Source organism: Chionomys nivalis, chromosome 11, assembly GCF_950005125.1.
Source record: "Chionomys nivalis chromosome 11, mChiNiv1.1, whole genome shotgun sequence".
Taxonomy (NCBI): Eukaryota; Metazoa; Chordata; class Mammalia; order Rodentia; family Cricetidae; genus Chionomys; species Chionomys nivalis.
This window is the reverse complement of record NC_080096.1, coordinates 31,515,358-31,537,422: the sequence shown is the minus strand read 5'-3', so window position 1 is coordinate 31,537,422 and position 22,065 is coordinate 31,515,358. Positions and strand designations below refer to the sequence as shown.

The 22,065-nt window shown below is 45.3% G+C and overlaps 1 protein-coding gene across 1 annotated transcript; it reads left to right on the top strand.

The window, feature by feature from the left end:
- Positions 1–14,826: 14,826 nt before the first annotated feature.
- Positions 14,827–21,741, top strand: LOC130884128 (L-amino-acid oxidase-like). Its single transcript, XM_057785098.1, has 8 exons — positions 14,827–14,914; positions 15,135–15,300; positions 17,001–17,215; positions 17,547–17,659; positions 18,448–18,649; positions 20,100–20,168; positions 20,379–20,515; positions 20,774–21,741. Exons 2-8 carry the CDS (start codon positions 15,249–15,251, stop codon positions 21,579–21,581), a joined length of 1,596 nt encoding a protein of 531 aa, XP_057641081.1. The 5' UTR covers positions 14,827–14,914; positions 15,135–15,248; the 3' UTR covers positions 21,582–21,741.
- Positions 21,742–22,065: the final 324 nt, after the last annotated feature.

Sequence of the window (22,065 nt, the reverse complement as noted above, 5' to 3'; positions counted from 1 at the left end):
TTGAATTTTTATTAAACTGGGCCTGCCCGGTGGCCAGAAAGCTCAAAGATAAATTCCAAGCCCTAGACATCAAAGCAGGCATGGAAGTTTTGGAAGCTCACATATAGAGACCCATCTGGAACAAAATATGTTATACATTCATCTGAGCCTGACCCATTTCTGCCTTGTCTCCATGTTTGCAACAAAACTGACAGTCACATCAGAGCAGACAGACCAAGCCTTCCCTGCTATTAAAGCCCGGGAGCAATCACTGAATGCTTCCCGTCATCCTTCAATGTTGTAATTCTGAGAAGGCCTGCCACAGTATCTGCTGCTGTTGAATCTAATGTTCAGCCAGCTCTAGTGCCTGCCTGCACGGTAGAGAGAAGGGAAGGCAATGGAACCTTCTAGTGCAGTGGGAGGCTGTAAGATCAGCGATTCAGTGATGCCATGAGCTATCGCAGTAAGTGTTTATGCAGCTCAGTGCTGGGGCCAGAGGGCAAGGAAACTTACCAGTCTTGCTACTCTTGTTTCTGATCAGCTTCAGTCACCCCAAGTCGGAACACACAAAGACAGGTAAAACACAAGGCAAGACACAGACCAAAAGTGATCACAGAAAACACAGGACAATGACGTCAGCATTGGAGCCATTCAGAGGTCCACAAGTTTGGTCAAATGAATCTTCTTAACAAAGAGCCTTTTTTCCTCAATAGCCTCTCCGTACAATCCAGGTGCCAGGAACCCACCAGAGGCCGGACATCTCTGAGTTCTCCTTGGCTCCCAGAATGCCTGACATCCCAAGCTGGACTTCTCCACACAGTTAGCTTGTCCCCCAGGGATGTCCTATGGTTCCTCAGCTCTGTTGTGCACTTGTAGATGGGCACCCAGGTGCCAAGCTTCTCCTGGTCTTCCGGAGCTTTTCAGCTCTTGCTCTTCGCCAGGGCATCCTCGGGATTTCAAGGCAGGTCAGCTGTCTGAACTCCCAATTAACCAGAAATAACCAAGAGTCACGTGACATCTCACTGCCCAGAACAGGGATCCACTGATTTTGTCAAATCCTTCCTGTTCCCAAATGGGGATCCCACAGAACTAGAACCATACGTCCTAGAAAACTAAAAAGACTTCTATGACTTACCAAAAGGAGGCTTCTGGGGGTGATGCTCACTGTCTCCTTTTTCAAGCCATTCACTCTGGGAGTCCTGCATGGGACAATGGGCACACCCTGGAGCCTTGGATCATCAAACCAAACTGCACAAGCCCTGGGGCAGCTCAGCCTTCCGGAACATCCTGGAACCAAGGATCCGGCTCAGAATTTGGGTGACTGGTCCTATCTCAGTGGGGAACTCCAGATGTTAACCTGAGAATTGTGAAGAGAAAAAAAAGTCAAATTCACAACTGTTCAAGTAAAGTAAGCTGTATTTTGGGATGTACCTTAGACTGAGCAGCTGCCTGTCTCACCTTAAATTGAAATTGGAAAGAGCGGCCCCTACTGGTCACTTGGAGTCCTGTTTGCAGGAGAAAGTGTTCCCAAGGGTGTTAGAAAAATCCAGTGGAAGGGAAGAACAAGGGTGTGGGATATGCATCATGTGGGTGACTTTGCAAGTTCAGTGCAGGTTGAAAAACATGTTTTACAGTTTCCATCAGATCTAAGAAACAGCAACTTATTCTCTAATACAAACAGAAAACTTAGCAACTTTAACTTACAAGGACTTAGCATGGGACAGACAGGAACCTGCCACTTAACTACAAATAGAAAACTTGACCTAAAAGGACAAATAAGAACATATTCTTAACTGTCTTAACTGCAAACAGAGCCCTTCACCTACAAAGTGTATTATTCCTGTTTTGGTCTCACGTTCTCCATGGCAACAGAATGAGAAAACTCTCCGAGAGGCTCATGTCTCTTGGGTGCAAATAAGAAGTGGGAGCCAAATATATCAACCTCTGGATCACGTTCTCTTGAACTTGGTGTTATTCTGCTTCTGCTGCCTCTTCTACAGAATTCCAATAGTATCCTCTTCCCTTCTAGGATAGCTAGAGGAATAAAATGTCATAATGTCAGCCCCATACCACAAGTTCTGGCCAGTGTTCCTGACTTGGAATCTCCATCTCTGCCTTCTGTGTCCTGGTTTCCTACGGATTCAGGAGAAGATAGAATGAAAAAGTCTTCCTGCTGAGAGTGATGATTTAGATAAGGGGTTAGAATTCCTGTGAGCTGCTAATTAAACACAGCTAATACTAAAGGTTATTTATAAAATGACAATTAAATAAATTGTATTGAAAACAAGACAGAGTGCCTAGAATGTGGCTCAACTGCATAGCACCTGAGTAAATAGAGCTTGAGCCTAGAGTTTGTATCATAGCATTTAAAACAAATGTAAAGGCAACACAAGCTCTGAACTCTACACATCATGATGATTTTTTTTTTCCTGTGCTCTGTGTTCTAGCGGTTGTTTAGTGTGGTGCATTTGCAGGTTGAAATCCTGTATACTGACATGTAATCTCAACTGCTGTTCAGTGGCATGTGTTGCTACCATGACATTGGTCATGATGGGTGTATTTTCACCTTAGTCATTAGCAATCAGCACTAATCAGAAGCACCTTGGCCCCTGCAATGCTGTTGCTAAGCCTTGTTCCACAGCTCTGACCCCAACTCTCCTCACTCCTGTTGCTGATCTTCATCAGCTCTGAGAAGCAGTCGAGTCCAGGCAGAGATTCTTCTCCACCAGGATAATAAGGAAACAGGTTCAGAGAGAAGCAGACAGAACCCACTGAGTGTCACATATAGAAACAGCCACCCTGGATTTTTTGTTTTTAGTCATGGAGATTTTATTATGGATTCATACAGAGGATCTCAAGAAGAGAGAGAGAGACACACACACATTTGAGTTAGGCATGTGTTGTTAGAGGTTTTCTGTCCTGCCCGGTTCCCGCAATTGTTAAGTCCCAAAGAAATCACACAGAGGTCTACATTAGTTATAAAGTGATTGGCCCATTAGCTCAGGCTAAAAAATAAAAATAAAAGCCGGGCGGTGGTGGCGCACGCCTTTAATCCCAGCACTCGGGAGGCAGAGGCAGACGGATCTCTGTGAGTTCGAGGCCAGCCTGGTCTACAAGAGCTAGTTCCAAGACGGGAACCAAAAAAGCTACGGAGAAACCCTGTCTCAAAAAATCAAAATAAATAAATAAATAAATATAAAAACCGGAGTGGAGGGTTGTTACACTTTTCTGGGTGAGGATTCAGAAAAGTAGGCAGACATAACAGAACCTTATTCTTGCCCTAAGGAACTGTATATCCTGGGGTTTTTTTTTGGGGGGGGGGTTGGTTTTGTTTTCTTTTTTTTTTTTTAGTGACTGCAGCCCCAAGAGATAGTCAAACATGGTTCTACCTGCCCATTGCACTGATAAATGAACAGATAAATAAACAGTGACCCAGAAGACATGAGTGATTTGGCAAAGATCTTCCATCTAGGGAATGGTAGAACCAACGCCAGGGCCTGGCCATTTGCCACTTAGGTGATGCTGAATCTGCCGTGTTTATCACATGCTTCATTGTATAAGTTCAAGATAATGTCTGTATCTCTGCTCTAACCAAAACTACTCCTGCTGCTCAGAGCTGGGCCAATTCCACAAAGGTCATAAGACCACCCCATAATTTTTTTAATTTCATCAGTAGTAAAAGGCACTATAATCTCTGCTGGGTCTATTTCTTTTTTTTTTTTTTTTTTTTTTTTTTGGTTTTTCGAGACAGGGTTTCTCTGTGGTTTTGGAGCCTGTCCTGGAACTAGCTCTTGTAGACCAGGCTGGTCTTGAACTCACAGAGATCCACCTGCCTCTGCCTCCTGAGTGCTGGGATTAAAGGCGTGCGCCACCACCGCCCGGCTGCTGGGTCTATTTCTGATAGTTGACAAAGTCTCAATTTTCCTTTTATAATTAATCCAGAGACCTTTTCCACATAAGTTTTTAATTTTTTACTTGGTTTATGTGGTAAAAAGATCCATTCTAAGATAATATCTTCCCTTTGCATTAAAATTCCTGTAGGGAAAATTCTAGAAGGAAATATGACTAGAATGCAATGAAGATTTGGATTCACACTATCTACATGTGCTTCCTGTAATTTTTCTTCAATGACAACCAATTCCTTTTCAGCTTCAACTATTCATAGCACTAAGTGCCCACATAAAGAAAAGAACGAAAGCACACATTAGAGACTTAACAGTGTTGGGGGGGCTGCGGGCCTCTTCCCATAGCCCGGCTCATGTCTGTAGTGGGAGCTGCGGGCTGTGTTCCTGCCGCCCCAGCTCCTGATCGCCTGGCTAGCTTATGCCCCGAAATAACAGCACACAAACTGTATTCTTTTAAACACTGCTTGGCCCATTAGTTCTAGCCCTTACTGGCTAATTCTCACATCCCAATCAACCCATCTCTAATAATCTGTGTAGCACTAGTCTTACCGGGAAAGATTCAGCATGTCTGACCTGGTGGCTTGCTTCATGGCATCTGGCTCTGAGAGGAGCTGCCCTGCATCTGCCCCAGAGAGGAGAGGAAATGGCATCTGAGCTCACTTCCTCTTCCTCCCCACATTCTGTTCTGTTTACTCCACCCACCTATGTTCTAACCTATGAGGGCCAAGCAGTTTCTTTATTATTTAACCAATGACCTTCCTCCATCATAACAGCACACCTGAAAGCTCTAGAAAAAAAAGAAGCAGACTCACCCAGGAAGAGTAGAAGACTGGAAATAATCAAACTGAGGGCTGAAATCAACAAAATAGAAACACAGAAAACAATCCAAAGAATCAATGAAACAAAAAGCTGGTTGCTTTGTGTTCTTGTACAGCCTGAATGGCTAGTTACCGTTGTATATAGTACCTTATAATATCCTTCCCAGAAATATGAGTTTCTGGGACTGCAGAAATATTAATCTGGGTATTCCATTAGGTCACAACCCCATAAATTCAATGTGATATTAGCCCACATATGGCCTCAGCCTTCCTCTCTGTCCTTCTGTCCCTATGCATTCAACCCATGTCATGCTTTGTTTCACTTGAGATAGGGTTCCAATTCCTCAATCATTTCAAATCATTTTATTACTGTCTTTTGTAAAGTCTGAATCTCCTGGCATGTATATATTTCTAGTGATTTCATTGAGGCACTTAGCCTCTGGTCCTCATTCTGCACATGTGATTTCAAGGTCTGAAGATTTTTCTTTAAAAATAACATCTTATCCTTGGGCATTATTTAGATACCGTGCAGATTGCCTCCCCAGAGAGATATCTGCTAACTTATTATAACTTTTTAACAGATTTTGATTGTCAAATTCAACAGTATGAATTCTTTTAGATAATTTCTCAGTACTCTTTGGCATGGATTGAATTTTGCCTATCAAATTAATGCTATACATTTCAAGAGTATTAATTTTTTCAGGTAACTTGATTTTCAATGGTATTAATCCTGTCAGATAGCTGTTCATTATTAGTCTGTAAAGACTGTATCATTTCTAAAAGTGCCTCATTCTTAGCTCTGTTATCAGCCCATTTTCTTAAGGATATGATATGGAAAAGAAAACTTAGTCCCGATATCCAATAAATAAATGTGTCAGAAAAACCATACAACCCTTGCAGAATACAATCCATAGTATATGCATGTACTGGCTTTGTGGGATTCTAGGCAGTTTGGGTGCTCACCTTACTAGACCGTAAGGAGGTGGGAGGTCCTTGGACTTCCCACAGGGCAGGGAACACTGACTGCTCTTCGTGCTAATGAGGGAGGGGGACTTGATTGGGGGAGGGGGAGGGAAATGGGAGGCGGTGGCGGGGAGGAGGCAGAAATCTTTAATAAATAAAAAAAAGAATGACATAAAAATGTCTTCCCCCCCAAAAAAAAAAAAACCAATCCATAGTATAAGTTAAAAGGTCATTAAATTTCTGGATGGTAATATTGTCTGCAATTATATAACTTTCAAGTTTGTTGATTTATTTATTAGTCAAATAGTTACCTTTATTATTAGATTTCAGTAAATTGCTATAGATGTAATTATCTTTATTGTCCAGCGGGTGTCACAATTGCAGCCGCATGGTGAAGAGATGCGAGTGGTGGCGGCCAGCATGAACAGTCCTGTGCCACTTTGGTTTCTTGCTTTGGTGCCTGATTAAATACTGACAAATATGCTTTTTTAATTTTGTCAAAAATTAAAAGCAATTAAATCAATTCCATACATGAAATGAGGAGCCCAGAGATCACAAGCAGAGAGCACAAACTGGAAGCTGCACAAGTCAGCAGGCATCAGGGAAAGTGGAAGTTGGGAGGAAGCATGTGCAAGCCTGGGAAATTTGCAAGTCACTGCACTTAACTCCGCTGTGGTGGGGTTTTTCAGAAAACCACTTAGTAGATGAAAGCAGGCAGGGGTGAGAGACCTTTTGGGCTGCAGACCTTTTGGGCCTTTCAAACTGCTCCACCCAGTTGGCATGGAGTTGGGATCCACATGGGCGCCAAATGAAGAAGGATGCTAAAAAGAAATCCCAAACTAGCTCAGAATTCAGTATTATAAAGGGTTATTTATTTAGGGGTAAACTCACAGATCACAGTCCTCTGCACAAATGAGGAAACAGGAACCAAATCCAGCAGCCAGAAGAGGGAGTGAGCATGTGCTTTATATCAGCATTTATAGTATAAGAGGCCACACCCCTACAGCAATCTAGTCTCAGCCTAATAATTCCTGTAGAATTCAAAGTTGTATTCAAAGGCCTGTGTATCTTGAGTTTTTGTTCTGTTTTTGAGATAAGAGTACCACTATGTTTCCCAGATAGTCTTCAAGTTCAGAATACTCCCCCCTCAGGCTCCCAAGTTTGGTATCACAAGCACACACCGTTATACCTGGCTAGCCTCTTTAGTTACTTCTAGCTTTAGCATGTGTCCTGTATCTCTTTTTATACCCATGTTCATGTATTCTAAAATCAAATATTTTTACCTATAGATATTTCCTATTGATTTTTATGTCCTGTAATTCAAAATTATGAACAATTTTTCGTGATGTTAAATGTTTTTAAGTGCTTCTTTGAAGTAGTCAACAAACAAGAACCAAAAAAGTAAATTAAACTTGCCAACATCAAGAATGAAAAATGGAACAATACCACAGATCTTGCAGTCATTTAAAAGATGAATTAAATGCTACAAAAAAAAAAAAAAAAAACTTTACGTGGAGACTGAAGAGATGTCTCAACAGTTAAAAGCACCAACTGCTCTTCCAGAGGACTTAGATTCAATTCTCAGCACCCACATGGCAGCTCACAACTGTGTGTTGTGATGCCCAGTCCCAGAGCATCCAACACCCTCACACAGGAATACATGCAGGCAAAACACCAACACACATAAAATAACATTAAATAAAGGTTTTTTTTTTTTTTTAAAGAAGAAGGCAGCTGAGTTGGAAAGGCAGGCGAAATCAGTGGAAATTGAGTCGGGGAATTATGACCGATCTGGCAACACACTGGAATTCTCAATAAATAATAATTACTGGAGAAAGGAAGGAGGAAGCAATGAGAGCGGGCTGCCATGGTGGCCAGCTGGGAAGGAGCAGGAAATGAACAAAGGGACTGTGGGGAGTGGTTATCGTGTAGACACAAAAAAACTGGGTGTAGTGTCCTAGCTACTGCTGACCACCAGTCTCACAGACACCTGGGTCTTGCCAACAGCTTAAAGATGAAAAGTCACCTCACCTAGTGGGGCCACAGCACTGTTACTAGGTGGCTCTTAACCGGAAAGGATCAGATCAGGAAGCCCCAAGGGCAACCAAGGATCTGATCAGGAAGCCCCTTGGGCAGCCAAGTCCAGAGAGTCGGGATTCCAGGCAGCTTTTTCTCCAGAACAGCCACAAGGTTTGTGAGAATTCAGGGCCTCTGACTTCTTCCAGAGAGTAAGCCAGTGCTGCCCCTGAAGCCCTTACCCAAAATATCCTTGGATGTGACAAAATAGATAGCCATCTCAGCCTTCTCCAGGGGGACAGGCGACTGAGGTCCTACAATCCCTGCCTCCACCCACCCATCCCGCCCCTGTGCCAAGATGGAGTTCCACAAATACTATCAACAAGAACACTAAAGAAAAAAGAGGCCTCTGGGGACAGAGACAAAATCAAGCCACAGAGGGAGGGTTGGTGACCTATTTCCTTTTCCAGCCTGTGCCACTCAGAGCAAAGGAGAGGGAACCTGAACACTGGTGGACACACGGACGACTTAAATCTTTGTTCTGATTTCTCCTTGAGTACCTAAGCTCTATGGTGCCTTCCATTCCTTCCTGAACTCTCCTAAGCAAATCAGAGCTCTTCATTCTCCATCTATAAAATACCTACTTACACAGTCTCTCTTGTGATAATTAAGAGTCTGCCAACCTTATGCCAGGCCCTGAATCGGGTTCTGGCAAGAAGCGTCTAGAAGTTATCGGTATCACCCCATAATGTGATCCTCCAGAGACTTACGTCTCACAGGTGCAAAGGCAGAATTTGGATCTAGAAAGTTCTGTTGCATGTTCTCTTAAACCCCCTGTTATTCTGACTCAGTTGTTTCGTCTTTGAAGTGTTGATAGCAACCTCTACCCTCCGTGGTTGCTGGGAGAGTTAAATGTGGCGACTATGGACGACCAGCCCAGATCTGCCTGTGCTCTATTTTCCAACTATTTAGAAAGAGGTTGAACCGTAAGGCCCTTCCAAGTCAGACCACCAGAACAACTGACAACAATTTAGAAATTATAAAACAATATTTCAACAAACTACACTAAAAACAAAGGTTGTGTGCCCGGAAATGTGTCTCAGAGACAAAGCAATCAAGTAAAATGCTTGAGCCCTAGCTTTGATCCCGAGAACTAACAACCAACTAACAAAAAATAAACAATGCAAAAAAAAAAAAAATCATGAAACTCCCAGCATTCAGGAGGCAGAGAGGCGAGGCAGAAGGATCTCTATGAGTTCAAGGTCAGACTGGGGTACAAAGGGAGTTCCAGGCCAGCCAGGGCTGTCCCTTTCCCCAGAAAGAAAATTAATTGATTAATTAAAAACTCAGTGACACTAAATGCTCAAAACTCTTTCTATGCCAATTATTTGAATACATTTTATTTACTCCGTCTGTGTGTGTGTGCTGACAGATGTTTGGTCTACTGGGTTTGTTTGGTAATGAGTCAAAGCGCAGACACATTCAAGAATAGAATGATAAGTCCTTGACTATGACCACTATAGGTGTATTTATACTACAGAATTTGGGGACAATTCAAATTCAAAGAAAGAAAAGAATGGAGGGAGAGAGAGGAAGGGAAGGAGGGAAGAAAAAAGGGAAAAGAGAGGGAGGGAGGGAGGGAAGGAGGGACGGAGGGAGGGACGGAGAGAGGGACGGAGGGAAGAAACCAGGCCGAATCCTTTCCAGCACAAATCTAACTCTTCCTACACGTCACTAACCCTCACTCCAGCACTAACCTAACTCTTCCTACATGTCACTAACCCTCACTCCAGCACTTTTCTTTTGAGACAGTCTCACTATGTAGCCTACAACTCATTAGATAGACCAGGCTGGCCTCAAACTCTATATAAGTTCAGGCTGCCTCTGCCTCACTCCATTTCTTACAGGGCAGTCCAATCCAGAAGATGATTCATCTCACCTTAGACAAATGAGAAAACTGAGGCTCACAGAGTTGGAGTCACTTGCCTCAGGAAAGCAACAATCTAGGGCTGTAGACAGGATGAAATGTTAACCACCTTGATTTAAATATCAGAAATACTTCAGAATAGTCCAGAGTGGTTCCATCTGCCTGTTTTTCAGACAAATGAAGCCAGAAGAGAGGAGCAATCTGGCAAAGATCATGCAACTAGATGATGGGAACATCAACAAAACCTGGCTACTTGCCTCCTGAGTCAAGGGTGAATCTACAAAGTACATATTAAGCTTAATTACTAAGTTTATAATAATGGCTGTGCAGGAACTCGGACCAAAATGTCACCTGCTGCTGAGAGCCGTTCCCACTCCACCTTGGGCATGGGGCTGCCAGCCCAGAGGTCAGCCTGAGGAATAAGGGAGACTCTAGAGCTTTCTTTCTCAATAAGACAAGCCCACAGACTCCAGAGAGGTGCTAAGCCTTGAGAAAAGCAAAGCTAAAAGCTAACTGCAATTCTAACAACCAGGGATGCTCTACTGGACCCAAGCTGACAAAGCCTCATTGAGTCAGCCGACTTTGGTAAGATGAACACTTCAGAAGGCTTTTCTGGGTTAGTGTCTAGAGAAAGACAAAGGGGATAGCAGGTAACTATGAGGATCCTAGAGTTGTGAACATTCATTTGAGACACATTGTTTTTTAACTTTCTTCAGTTCAAGGATGGTTATCCACAGATCTCTCCCCATACTCACGCTCACAAAATATCTAATCGAGTTCTATCCAAGTCCCTGACTATCTGGCCATACATCCAGCCAACTCATGGCCAATGGGCATTAGTCAATATAGTCTTTTCCCTGTACACTGTTTATTCTTCTAAGTCAAAGGAACAAGTAAATACCCTGCTCAGTGACCTGTCCCCCAGAGGGTTTCTCTTCACCATTGTCCTCGGGCATGTTCCAGAAAGACACATGGTGTTCTATCAACTTGCAAGTAGGGCAGGCACACCACATAGAACCATCTGTCACCAGCATGCATGTGTTCCTCCTCAGCCAATCACAGAGAACTCACCAGGGAGACTAAGTTCAGACTGTGGAGGAGAAAGTAGCACTTGCGCCACTTCCCCATGCACCCTGGCTTTCAGGGACTACTTGTGGTCATCTAGAACGCACACTGACATCTGATGGTATATACTTGCTGTGCACGCCAGCTCTGTGACCTAAAAAGTCAGATACCACTGAGTTTACAATGTGGATGTAGACACTTTAGATGTGTCAGACTTTAAGTTGTTTTTCTAAAGGTTTGTTTTATTTTTAATTATGTGTATATAAGGGATAGCATGTGAGCTTGTGGTTGCTGGTGCTCATAGAGTCCAGAAGAGGGCTTCAGATCTCCTGGAGTTGGAGTTACAAGCAGTTGTAAGCCACCCAACATGGGTGCTTCAAACTGAACTTGACAAGAGCAGTATATATTATTTTTTGTTTGCTTGCTTTTTGAGACAGGGTTTCTCTGTATAGCCTTGACTGTCCCCATACTAACTCTGTAGATCAGACTGGCCTCAAACTCACAGAGGTCCACCTGCCTGTGCCTCCCAAGTGCTGGGATTAAAGGTGTGTGCCATCATCTCCCAGTCAGTACATACTCTGAATGGCTAACCATTTCTCCAGCCATGGCTTCATGTTGTTAAGATGTCAATACATCTTAAACTGATTAATCAGCAGACTCAATCAATGTACTTCCGTCATAATCCTAGCTGCTAGTTTTCTTTAGAATAGTCAAGGAACTCAGAATGTGTCAAACAACCTTGAGAGGTAAGAATATAGCTGGAGACGTCTTGTTTCCCGGTTTTAAAACCTACCGCTAAAGTAACGTGACAGATTAGAAATGACAGTCCAGTCATAGCCTTATTATTATTAATAATAATTAATAATAAAGTAATTAATAATTATTAATAAACTAATTGTTGACAATTAGTTTTCAGCAGGGACACAGAGATTGTTCAATGAAGAAGGAATAGTGTTTTCAAAAATAGCACTGAGATGCTGTTATTTCCCTTATTTCTGTGTTAATTTTTTGTCCGACTGACCTGTCCAGTGGTGAGAGTGGAGTGTTGCAGTCTCCCACTATTAGTGTGTGGGGTTTAATGTATGATTTAAGCTTTAGAAGTGTTTCTTTTACATATGAGGGTACCCTTGTATTTGGGGCATAGATGTTCAGTATTGAGATTTCCTCTTGATGGATACCCGTGTGCTAGAAGAAAACTGGGCCCTGCCATATATAACACAGAAAATTACTTCAAAATGAATCAAAGACCTAAATGACACTTTTAGGACAAAACATAGGATTAAATTTTCATGTTCTTGGGTCAGGCAATCGTTTCTTAGATCTACTCCAAAAGTAACACGAGAAAAAAATTAATTGAACTTTATCAAAGTAGAAACCTTTATAAGACAAAGAATACCATCAAGAAAATTCAACCAGGTGTGGCATCACAAGCCTGTAATTCCAGTCCCTGGGAGATGGAGACAGGAAAATCAGGAGCTCGTTTCAACCGCATCTACAAAGGCAGCCTGGACCTGGCAGCCTGATTGCGCTTCGGGGGACGGTCTGTTACCTACAGTACAGTAACAGCTTGCTGTGGAGTCGATGGGTAGTAAATAAAATGTTTTAAGAGAGGACACAAAGTTGGGGAGTTAGAAAGGTGGGGATGGATCTGGGAAAAGCTCAGAGGAGGAGGTGAGGGCGAATATGATCAAAATACATTGTATGAAATTGTCAAAGAATTGGTGAAAAAATAAAATATCGGGAAAGAAAAAAGAAAGTGATAGTACAAATGCACGTAAAAACATTTTCATATGAAATATCTGACTAAGGTTATATCTACAATATAGCTTTCAAAGCCTTAAAGCCCAGGGTTGAGGATTAAATGATTAAGAGCACTTGCTGCTCTCCCAGGGACCCAGGTTCAATTTCCGGCATCTACGTGGGCAGTCATAAACATCAGACCCTCTTCTGGCCTCCACACTGCACACATGTGGTACACAGACACACCTACAGGCAAAATAGGTATGCACATAATATAAAACAAATATTCAAGAACAAAACTTTAAAGCGCAAGAATTTATATAGAGAGAACTCATTGGCAAGATGGATAAATGTCCTGAATAAACATTTCTCTGAAGAGCATATATGACTGACCAATAAGCATGTAAAAGAAAGGTGTGGCGGCTTGAAAGAAAACGGCTCCTGTGGAGAGTGTCACTGTTAGGAGCTATGGCTTTGTTGGAATGGGTGTGGCCTTGTGTCACTTTGAAGGTGGGCTCTGAGGTCTCCTTTGCTCAAGCTATCTATGTCTAGTGTGAAATACAGCTGCTCATGCTGCCTGCAGAACAAGATAGGGAACTCTCAACTCCCTCTCCAGCACCATGCCTGCCTGCACGCCGCCATGTCTGCCTACAATGAAGACAGTGGACTAAACCTCTGAAATTGTAAGCCACCCTCAATTAAATATTTTCCTTTGTAAGAGTTGCCATGATCCAGCTAACACTGGGTCAAGTTCAGGGAGTCCTGCTGAGGAGAGGGAGGAGGGATTGTAGGAGTCATAGGGGCCAGGGACTTCAGAGGAAAACCCACAGAAATGGCTAGCCCAATACAGAGGAGGAGTAGATGGGGGCATAGGGAGGGGAGAGAGGAGGAAAGGCTGTGGTTGGGATGTAAAATAAATCAATTAACTAATCTTTCAAAGAATAAAAATAAGAAATAATAATAGTGAACTTAAAAAAAAAAGTGTTGCCGTGATCATGGTGTTTCTTTACAGCAATAGAAACCCTAAGACAATACTCCTCATCAGTAGCCACTGGGAAAATGGAAATCAAAACCATAGAAAGATACCATTTCACACTCCCAAGGTGCTGTGCTAGATTCTTCATACACTGCTGAAATAATGATTTACTTCCAGGAACATGGGTGACTCATGGGTTGCTCTACCACGAAAGTCCCACCCCAACTCAACCTTCTGCCTCTTATAAATCCTACCATCCCCAAGATCCTGTGCAGCTGGGTCAGGAGGGAATGGTGACCGGACTCTCAAATGAAGGACTAGAGAAACCCCCACACACAACCTCTTTCCACAGAAAGTGTTAGCAGCCTCATTATCCTGGACTTAGCTACTAACTACATAATAGTTACAACAGGATATTGCAGTTATAATAGGGTAATTAGGTTATCCTAGACTTAGCATTGTCTGATTATTCTATGGACTTACCTATGGGCAAGGTCTTCCCAAATCACCATACCTGCTCTGCTTCAAGATGGCGATGCTCATGACAAACCTAAAGAAGACAGTTACATTCCACACATCCTCTCAGGTCAGCCTAGAAATGGTATGAGGCATATGGTGATATAATCCAAGCAATCAGGAAGCTGAGGCAGAAGGACTTGGAGTTCAAGGTCATCCTAATCTATACAACAAAACACTTCTTTTAAAAAAAAAATGCTGGGTGGTAGTGACACACACCTTTAATCCCAACACTTGTGGAACAGAGGCAGATCTCTGAGTTTGAGGCTAGCCTGGTCTATAGAGGGAATTCCAAAACAGCCAAGACTATACAAAGAAACTCTGTCTTGAAAAACAAGGCAAAAATAATAATAATAAACCTCAAATCAAATTCTTAGGAAGAAAGTATTGTTGGCTGTGTCTCAAATAAGAAAACCCAAACTCAAAAAGGTATCAGTTCTGTATCCCAAGTCACATAACTCTGCCAGGACAAATCAGGACTCAAACCCAATTCTGTCAATTCTATTGCTACTGCCCTTCCCCCATACTACTCCTGGTGCCAGGATCCCAGTCTTGGGCCCTGGATACTGTGTGCCCTATCTGCCCCCACTCCTGCCCTCTCCCAAGCCCTATGCTGCTGGTTGGGTTCAGACTTTCTGTTCATTTCCCTTGCCAGCCAGTCTGTGAACAAAAGCTAATCTTGGCAGAACAGCTACCTGGCTCCATTCCTTATGGGAAGGAAATCCATTGCCAGAGAAGTACACTGTGTCTAAGGAAGCCCTGGAGGTCCTAGGGGAAGAGACAGAAAATGTTCTCCTCTGCAAATGGGTCAGGCCAGAGACTCCTGCCTACCTGTCTACCTACCAGGGACCCTTAGAGGGAGGGGGGACAAGAAAAGCATGATCCTTGCACAGGAGCTAACGGCCAGATCCCTATTTCAAACAAACATCAGAACAAAGGGTCAGAGTGGACCAGCAGTGGGAAAGAAGGCACTCCGTAGTGGGGGTAGTCAGGAGCTCTGGTCTGTGCCGTAAGTTCATAGACCGATGTCTAACCCAGTCCTCACCCCTTCCCAGGGTAATACAGCAAGTTTAGAGTGGTCTACTTACTCTCGTTCCCCTTCTGTTCCTTAGCAACAGGAGGGCTGGGCTGGGAGACGGGGCTTTTCCTAGGAGAGAAGATTGTAGAAGATGGGATGAAGAAGATGAGGGGAGGGTGGCGTCAGTTATCATTGTCATCTCACCTGACAGGTCAGGCCTTAGTGCAGGGCCACCTTCCTTGGCTGAGTCAGTCAGGCCAGAGGCGGGCTGGCGGGATACGGGCCAAATATTGCCAGAGTGGTGCTGTTCCTTCATAAAGAGAGGATGAGCTGCTCAGAGCTCAGCAAGAGTTTCAGGACCATGGTCAAGATGAGTGGTAAGTGGGGACCTCCTCCAGGTCTGGGAAAGCCTGAGCAAAGAAGTGTTAGACGCTGAGATAGGCACAGGTGCTGGAGGGGAGAGGGACGTGGGTCTCAGCCGAGGGTCATATAAGAATAAAGAGAGTAAGAACTGAGACAGGGATTCAGCTTCAGCAGGACCTGAGGATGGATCAGGGGCTTGAAAATGAGTTTAATGGAGAGGGATGTGGAGGACGGGTCTAAGGGTTGGGTGCATTCAAATGAAGGGACGGAGGGGCCAAGAAACAAATGCTCAGGGGAAACTGTAAGGGCTGGAGACTGGATAAGAAGGTTAAGGAAAGCCGGGCGGTGGTGGCGCATGCCTTTAATCCCAGCACTTGGGAAGCAGAGGCAGGCGGATCTCTGTGAGTTCGAGACCAGCTTGGTCTACAAGAGCTAGTTCCAGGACAGGCTCCAAAACCACAGAGAAACCCTGTCTCGAAAAAGCAAAAAAAAAAAAAAAAAAAAAGGTTAAGGAAGATCTGTGGGGTGGGGTGGGGAGAGGGATGGAGGCTTAGAGGTTCTCTCCCTTGGGTTTGGTGATGTTGCTCCTCTTTTCTAGTGAGCTGTCCCAGCAGAAGGCTGTCTGGGTGTTGGGAAGGGTCTAATGGACCTCCTTAGCTAGTGGCCCCTAAAAATTCTCTTCCTTTGAGGAGCTTCAGTTGCCTTGACATTGCAAAGACCAAACACAGGGGCTCTCAAAACTCAGCTTCTGGGGGAAGCTCAGAGTCACAGTCCTTGCCCGGTCCACTTAAGAGCAGGTGACGCTGAGGAAAGCCCATGGCCCTTTGTGTCAGACAAGACTAGCTAACTGTAAAGAGGAAATCAAGTCACTCAAGGCTCACTACAAGGCGGTCACCAACTATCTGAGCGATGAGTTCTAACCTTGATACCACACTAAATACCTGGGAGGCCTGGAGAAACCAAAGATGAGGCTGGAGAAAACATAGGGACCGCGTGTTTACCGTAGATCACTTCTCACTCCCCACTCAGAGACCTGAGCCTTCCTCCCTCGCACGCTCGCCTTCTCACACATACACACACAACCCTCTCTCCCTCTTCTTGCTCGCTCACTCTCTTCCCCACACAACTTCACCTCCAGACCCCACACAAGCCTCCACCGTCTTGGACCCCCACTCACTCTCAAATCCAGCCCAACTCCCACTCCAGCTCAGTGTGTCTCACTTTCCCGTGGACTCATACACACTCAGAACAACCACACCATTCCACAAACGCATCACGTACAGCCATAAACTCTGCAGTCATACAAAGTAAGAACGAACTACAACCACCCTCCTACCCACAAACTTGACAGTTATACACGACCACAGTCCTTTACACACTCATAGGTAAGCACAACATCACACTCCCCATCAGGAGCAGATACATGTATAGTGAACTGTGAACCTCCCACACCCACGAGCTTCCAGCATGCAGGCTGTGTTCACAGTCACACATTAATCAGACCAATAACACTATGGTTCACAATGCCCTGCACAACACAATCGCCTTCATATAGACGTAACGCCAAATATCCGGATCTCCAGCCACGCACTTGTCAGGCCCTGCCCTCACCTTACTGCCCTTCACCCGCTCCCACAGTCAAATTCATCCTGGATAAACAGGTCCCAGAGCCTGGGCTCCAGAAAGGCCACGCTCTTGTTTTCTCTGCCCCCAGGAATCTTTATTTTGGGGATCCTGCTATCCATCTCCAACTGCCTTGCTTTCTACGAGGACCTTTTCAGGTGCTTCCAGGGCCCTGATTACGAGACCTTCCTCCTCATAGCCCAGAATGGGCTCCATGCCTCCCCACTGCCCAAGAGTGTAGTGGTAATAGGAGCTGGCTTAGCAGGCCTAGCTGCAGCGAAAAGCCTACAAGATGCTGGTCACAAGGTAAGAAGATCTTGAAAGGTTTTGATCATAAGCCTCCAATTTGCCTCTTTGGGGAGAAAAGGAGTGAGTGGCCTGACAGGGAATGAGGCACAACTGCAGGTGCCTACCAGTCTCTGAACTCCCCCTGGCCCTTAATCATTGTCAATGCCATTCATGTCCTTATGGAGCAAAGAATGAAGACTATGCAAGGAAATCACTCAGGACCCTTGGAGCAAACAGCCCCAGTGAGGTTATCCTGCATGTTCATGGCCTTCAAGTCAGAGCCTACAGCTATGTGGAGGTGATAAGTGGGATGGGAAGAAAGAATGACAGCAGCTTCTCTGAACTCCAGGTCACCATCTTGGAGGCCAGTAACCACATCGGAGGTCGGGTGGTCACAGTCAGAAACAAGACGGAAGGCTGGTACTTCGAACTAGGACCAATGCGAATCCCAGAAAGCCACAGGTAAGTCCTGTACAAAAGAAGGAGCAAAGGGCTATAATGGGAATGACGGGGAAGGCAGGTGGGACCCTGCTGCCATTGTGTCTAAGATCTTTCAGACTCACTGTGTCATGTGATCCAACCCAATAAGTCAGGGCTGATACTCAACTCCCATGTCAGAGAGAAGACTGAGGTCACAGAAAGCCGTGGTCACAGGAAGTGGTAGATCCCAAACGGACAATTACAATCATTACTGCCAACTCATTAAACTGTAGCGTGTAAATATGGGCAGTTTCATATTTGTCAATTACATCAAAGCAAGCTGAGAAATTATAATGTTACTATTAATATCTACCATTTGTTGAGCACTAACTCTCTCTAGACCCTGTCTCCACAGATATTTCTCTTCTCTTTTTCTTTTCCTGCTTGCCTTTAATATAAATTGAACCCACGCTCACCCTCCAAACCACCGAAAACACAAACAACTGCATCAGCCCAAAGTAGGAGTCATTAAATACAGCCTCCAATTTACCTAGAATTGCATGGTGGGATCTCAAATGCTGTCTGAAACAAAAGACATCTGTCTATACTATTAGCTGAGATCTCCTAAAGGGCCTTAATTCAATGAACTTCTCACCCTCCACAGCCTTGGGAGGTGGGGAGCTAATGCCCACAACATTAAATGAGATTACAATTGAACAAGTAGTTAGTTTGAGCTTCCTAGGCACCAGGTTACCCTAATTAGACCAGAATCGATTCTAATAAGGGACCAGAAGGAACAAGGATGTTATTATGCCTGTCTCTGTCTCAAGGCTAACCCATGCCTATGTCAAGAAGTTTGGTCTGAAGCTAAATAAGTTCATCCAGTATGATAACAACACCTGGTACCTATTCAATGGACAGCGTTATCGTGCTTGGGAAGTCGAAGCTAACCCCGAGATCTTGGGCTATCCCACGGACCCCACAGAGAAGAACAAAACTGCCCAAAACCTCTTCGACCAAGCAATCATTAAGGTATCTGCTGCCTTTCCCAGCTGGGATCAAGAAGGAAAGGGGTGGGCCGGGCGGTGGTGGCGCACGCCTTTAATCCCAGCACTCGGGAGGCAGAGGCAGGCGGATCTCTGTGAGTTCGAGACCAGCCTGGTCTACAAGAGCTAGTTCCAGGACAGGCTCCAAAACCACAGAGAAACCCTGGCTCGAAAAACCAAAAAAAAAAAAAAAAGAAGAAGGAAAGGGGTGGTGCCTAAGGTCACACAGCAAATCAATACCTGGAATCAGATCACCTGACCCCACCCAACACTCTTATGATTGGTCCTCCTGCCTTATCACATCTGTTAACGATGTCACCACCCTCAACTCCACCCTCAACCCTTCTCTTCTGTCTCTGAGCAATCTAGGAAACAGGACTTGGTCAGCAGCAGTGTAAAGAAAGGGGCAACTGGATTAGGCAGCCCTTGGTAGTGAATCAGCCATCCTAGATGACAAGTGAAAGTCTTTACCTTAAAGCGTCTGTGCCTGGGTGTCTGTGTCTGTGCGTACATATGTACCTGTGCGTGTGTATATGTATGTACATGGTTAGGTAAACATGGGTGCGTGTGCATATTTGTGTCGAAGCCAGTGGTCAACGTCAGCTGTCTTCTTCAATTGCTTCCCACCTTATTTTATTTTGGGCAGAGTTTTTCATTGAACCGAGCTTACTAGTTCTGCTAGAATTGCTGACCAGCAAGCCCCAGGGATCCTGCTGTTTCTACCTTCACAGAGCTGACATTACAGTCATGGGATACCACACCATAACTTTTTAAAAATTTGATGTGCATTGGTGTTTGACCAGGATGTATGTCTGTGTGAGGGTGTCAGGTCCCCTGGAACTGGAGTTACAGACAGGTGTGAGCTGCTATGTGTATGCTGGGAACTGAACCCAAGTCCTCTGAAAGAACACTCAGTACTCTTAACCACTGAGCCATCTCCCCAGCTCCAACACACCCTACTTTTATATGGATACTGGGGAGTAGGGCTCAAGTCCTCAGTCTTGTACAGCAAGTGTTCTACCAACTGAATATTCACCTTAAATTTTCATCTTGAACAGGTCTTTTGTTTCAAGTCAGGTGTGGTAGCACAAGCTTTTAATCCTAGTACTTGGGAGATAGAAGCAGGAGGATCTAGAATTGAAGAGCAGCCTCAGGTACACAGTGAGTTTGAAGCCAGCCTAGGCTGTGTAAAAGACCCTGTCTCAACAAAAGCACGAGTGTCTTTAAATGAAGGGATGGAGCAGTGTCCAGGAGCTCTGGGAACTGCCCTTTCCCGGCTTTTTCCAGCCTCTCCAGGGGACATCCCAAGAACCTGGTCTCTAATCTCAAAGCGTGCGAAGCATCTGTCTCCCTGTGACCTTGTCAACAGCAGCCTAGATGTCCTGGTTGGTTACCTGGAAGCCCAGCTTGATGAATATCTCTCCTCCTTTCTGCAGCTCAAACAAGATGTGAAGACATCCAACTGCAGCCAACTGATGTCCCTTTATGACTCTTATTCTACCAAGGTAAGTGAAACAAGAGGCCGCAGGAGATGGCGGTGGAGTGACGGCCTCTGTGCTCAGCCAAGGCCCTGGGGCAGCATCCTGTCTACAGAATGCCTTCTTCCTACTGCCAAAACCTTTGTCTCCCTCAAGCCCCCATCTAACCCCTGCTAAAGCTTCCCTACATGCTAGCCCTCTAACCCATCCTTGCATCTGTGCTGCCCCTCCGCACAGGCTTATCTGGTGAGGGAAGGAAAGCTGAGCAAAGGAGCAACCAAGATGATCGGGGATTTGTTGAACGAGGACCCTGGATACCACAAGTCCCTCCTGGAGTCCCTAATAAGTCTTAACATCTTCTCCAAAACTGATGAGTAAGGCTGATTTGGGGCCAGGAAGAACCCAGTCCCTAGCACTGGTTTATTGGGTATTTACCATATGGGGGCACTCAAGTAACAATGCCTGAATGACACAGGGCTGTATATTCATGAAGGTGATGTTTATAAAGTGTCTCACATGAGAGAGCAGGGAGATAGGTTCTTCCCTTTTCAGACCAGAGGAATGGCCAGTACTGGGATACAGTACGACCTGGCAGTGTCTCCCGTCCCATCATCCCCTCTCCACCCCTGCAGATTTTCAGAGATCACTGGTGGCTTTGACCAACTCCCCAATGGCTTCAATGCTAGCCTGAAGTCTGGTACCATCCGTCTGAGATCCAGAGTAGAAGCAGTGGTGAGGAACGGGTCGAAGGTTGAAGTTTTGTACCGCACCGATGAGCCCATCTTCCCACTGCGCAGACTCACTGCTGACTACGTCATCAACTCAGCCTCCGCCAAGGCCACACGCCTCATCACCTTCCAGCCACCCCTGTCCCCAGACAAAGCACATGCCCTGCGCTCCGTGCATTATACCAGTGCCACCAAGGTGGTTTTCGTGTGCAACGAATGCTTCTGGGAACAGGATGGCATCCGGGGAGGCAACTCCATCACAGATCGGCCCTCGCGTTATATTATCTATCCCAGCCACAGCCTGCCAGGTGGCAAGGGCATGCTGCTGGCCTCTTACACTGTGGGCGATGATTCTTTCTTCTTCGCTGCCATGAAACCCGACCAGGTGGTGAATATTATCCTGGATGATCTGGCTGCTGTGCACCACATACCCAAGGAGGAGCTAAAGCGCATGTGCCCAAAAGCAACGGTCAAGCACTGGGGGTCTCTAGACCCCCTCACCATTGGCGCCTTTGCTGAGTTCACACCCTATCAATTTGTGGACTATTTGAAGCAGCTCTCCCAACCAGAGGGTCGCATCCACTTTGCTGGAGAGCACACCAGCCTGCCCCACGGCTGGATGGACACTGCCATCAAGTCTGGCCTCAGGGCTGCCAAGGACATTCAGGCCATGGTGGATGAGGAGGTTACTCAGGGACAGATGCCTCGCTAGAGGCCTTTTACCAACAATCGGGGTGTTTTTCCCCAAAAACAGTCTGCAGGGGAGTCTGAAGAGGAGACTGGAAGATGAAAGGAGGCAGAAACCCAGGAGAGAGGTCACCACTGGTCTCTTGGTGCAAGCAGGAGCAGAGCTGGGAAGCTGGCAAGAGACATTGCCCCTTTCCTGTCTCGCTCTCTGCCTGGCTCTCTACAGGAAACAACAGAGCTGGGGTGCAGGGGGCACGGGTGGGAGTCAAGGCTGGAGAATCCCAGAATCTGCCTTTAGCTTGAAGGAAATTGTCTCCTTCTGCCAAGCAATAACAAACAAAGAAAAGCTTCTGCACCTGGCTTGTGTCACTTAAAACTAGAAGTTCCTAAACAAGCAGACAAACCCCAGGGTACTGGCACACTGATTGGCAGACTGACACACGCGCTTACACCCACCACACATACAAACTCCATCACTGTATGCCTGAGCCAAAGGCCTCTTATCTTGG